Source organism: Pteropus vampyrus, unplaced genomic scaffold (assembly GCF_000151845.1).
Source record: "Pteropus vampyrus isolate Shadow unplaced genomic scaffold, Pvam_2.0 Scaffold311, whole genome shotgun sequence".
Classification (NCBI taxonomy): Eukaryota; Metazoa; Chordata; class Mammalia; order Chiroptera; family Pteropodidae; genus Pteropus; species Pteropus vampyrus.
In genome coordinates this window covers 163,782-166,344 of record NW_011889092.1, presented here as the reverse complement: position 1 = coordinate 166,344, position 2,563 = coordinate 163,782, and the positions used below count along the sequence as shown (strand labels likewise).

At 46.2% G+C, this 2,563-nt stretch overlaps 1 protein-coding gene across 2 annotated transcripts in view; it reads right to left on the bottom strand.

The window, feature by feature from the left end:
* Positions 1 to 367: 367 nt before the first annotated feature.
* KCNE3 (potassium voltage-gated channel subfamily E regulatory subunit 3) overlaps positions 368 to 2,563 on the bottom strand; it is a 9,886-nt gene continuing 7,690 nt past the window's right edge. Inside the window, exon 4 of one of the 2 annotated variants that reach the window (XM_011377365.2) lies at positions 368 to 1,340. In XM_011377365.2, the coding sequence (XP_011375667.1) occupies positions 1,002 to 1,301 (300 nt within the window). In that variant the 5' untranslated portion in view covers positions 1,302 to 1,340 and the 3' untranslated portion in view covers positions 368 to 1,001. The remainder of the gene's footprint in view (positions 1,341 to 2,563) is intronic. The other variant, XM_023521671.1, reaches the window with a different exon arrangement.

The following is a 2,563-nucleotide window of genomic DNA, read 5'->3' as shown; positions in this document are numbered from 1 at the left end:
CTTGCAGTTTCTTTTAATATGATAATCTTCTAGGTGTGGTAATAATCTTGTAGAAGCAGATTTCAACTTGGTATCTGAAAATTTCTCACAGAACTCAATCAAAATGGAAGAGGCCATGTTAGAGGTAGGGAAGTCCCCGTGACTGGAGTGTGGCTGGGAAGGGCATTGTGACAACTGTGACATAGCTGGAGAGGCAGATAAACCACAGAGCTATTGAGGCTTAACATTCAGGGCCCGGCACTTATATGACTCCTTTTTAAGGTTTTAGGAGGAGCCCTAACAATATGCTAACACGGTAATATGTTTTCATAATATTTGCAGACATGAGATAATTTTTAATATTTTTTCTTAAGAAGGGCTCCCAAGATTGTATAATTCTCAGGCCTGGATCCACTTCTGAATGGCACAGAGTTTTGAAAAGCACTGGGCAAGGAAACCTGAGTCCCTGGGTGCCAGTTTAGCCCAATGGGCAGAATGGCCCTTGCCCTACTTCCCTCACAGGGGGTAAAATCGTATATGTTAAATGAGTAAAAAACAAATATAAATAAGTAACATTACTCAGATCTTCTGTCTGCGATATGGGATAATCATCACTGCTTCTCATTGTTGTTGAAGATAACACACAAAATAGAGTATCTTCCTGTTTTCATTTCCCTCTGCTACGAGTTTCTTTTCTCCTTCTTCCAGCCCCTAGTCCCCATCCCTCAGTACTCCAGCCACTGGACCAGTCATTGGTTATTATCTTTTGCTACTTCTATATATTTGTTCATAGGGCTCCCACTGTCTATAAAGTCTATCTTTGCTGGGGAAAAAAGTCCGTATCCACAAGGCCCAGGTCTGCCCCTCTCCTCCCAGCCCAAGGAAGACATCCCTTAGCATTGTTTCTTGTCGATTTACAGACAGGAACACTGAGACCTGACGTGATCTATGGCTGAGTTCTGGAGGCCCCAGAAGATAACCCTCAGGTATCTTGATCTTCAGCCATCCTGGGCCCCCTAGCATCAGATCATAGACACACGGTTCTTGATGTACACGTGGTAGGGGTCACTGCGCTTATCCACCTTGCGGGAGCGGGTGTATCCCAGGATGAGGCTGCCCACAGTAGCAGCAAATAGGAACATGACAAAGAGAATGTATATGTAGGAGTTGTCATCACGGCCGGGTCGGCTGGTTCGTCGCCCCTCAGTCAGGTTGTCTGGCCCTGGCCGGCAGAGCAAGTTGCTGTGAAGAGTGGCATTTAGAGCCTTCAGCACAGCGTGCAGGCTCTCATACCAGGTCTCAGTCCCATTGGTGGTCTCCATAGCAACAGGGATTGAAGTGGGGAAGAATTGGAGGATCTTCTGATGGAGACAGAAAAGAGAGAGGATGGTTTCTGTTACCTGCAGCTTGGATGAACTCTTCACTTCTTCAGACCCCAGCTGAAATCCCAACATCACAGTTTACTTATCTGTCTTCCCCACTAGACTGAAAGCTCAATGAAGGCAGGGGTTATGTCTGTTTTAACCACTGCCGTATATAAGCACTCGGGACAGCACTCAGCCAGTACTTGTAGAATGAAGCCTTCCTTTGCCATGTAACCCATGTTGATCTGTCCTTTCTTTGGATTCTATAAGCCACTGAGCTTTAGGCTAGAAAGACCTTAGGGATTACTTAATCTAACTCCTTTCATCTTACACACAGGGAAACTGAGGCCCAGAGAGAATAAGTGGCTTGACTATGATTCCAGAGAATGTTAGAGGTAGAGCCGGAACAGAGCCCCGCTCTTCAATGGCCAGCTCAGAGCTCCTGGACTTCCATGCCAACTCTTGGCAGGATTGTGTGGCACTGTCAGAAGACAGTCCTCAGAACTCTCCTTCAGCACAGTTCTTTTTTTATACTCCACAGACACCATTTAGGTTTGCAAATGGCTTAGGTTTCACCCTACCTGGAACAAAAGGCTGGGTCATTTGACCTCTGAAGCATCCTATGTCCCAAATAGTCTTGAGTGTTCTTAGCTATCTGGGGGAAATTCTGTTGGAAAGGAGGTAGCTAGGGAAGCAGGGAGAGGCTGATAACCACTGCAAGCACTGGAGAAGGGAAAAGGGTTGGGCCTGAGTAAAAGGAGCACTCAGTCTGGTTTGAGGTTTACCTGCCCCAGAAAGAAAAGATACAGCACCTCAACTATCTTGCCTCCTGATGCAAAGTCCTGTGTACCTGGCATATAACAGGTGATGATGTTTTTCCCTCTTTTCAGAGATCCTTAGTCTATAATTTAGAAAAACATCCAAGGACAGCCTTGCATCTAGTCTCTAAAAAACATGTCCTTCCCTTTAAACAAGGCTCTGCACTCATTTCCTTCAGGAAGCCTTCACTGAGTGCACCCTAGCCTTTAATCATAGTCCACAAGCTTTATCACCGCAGCCTTGCCTTTGTCCCAACACTTACATGTAAGGCACTGTGTGGCTGTCCTCTCGTTATTGATAAGGGTATTAGCAGACCACATGCTCCTGGTCAGCAGGGCTGTGCCTCTCTCCCAAGTCTAGGGGACTACCCTGAATTGGCTGGGAATTCTCCTTCTCTGGTG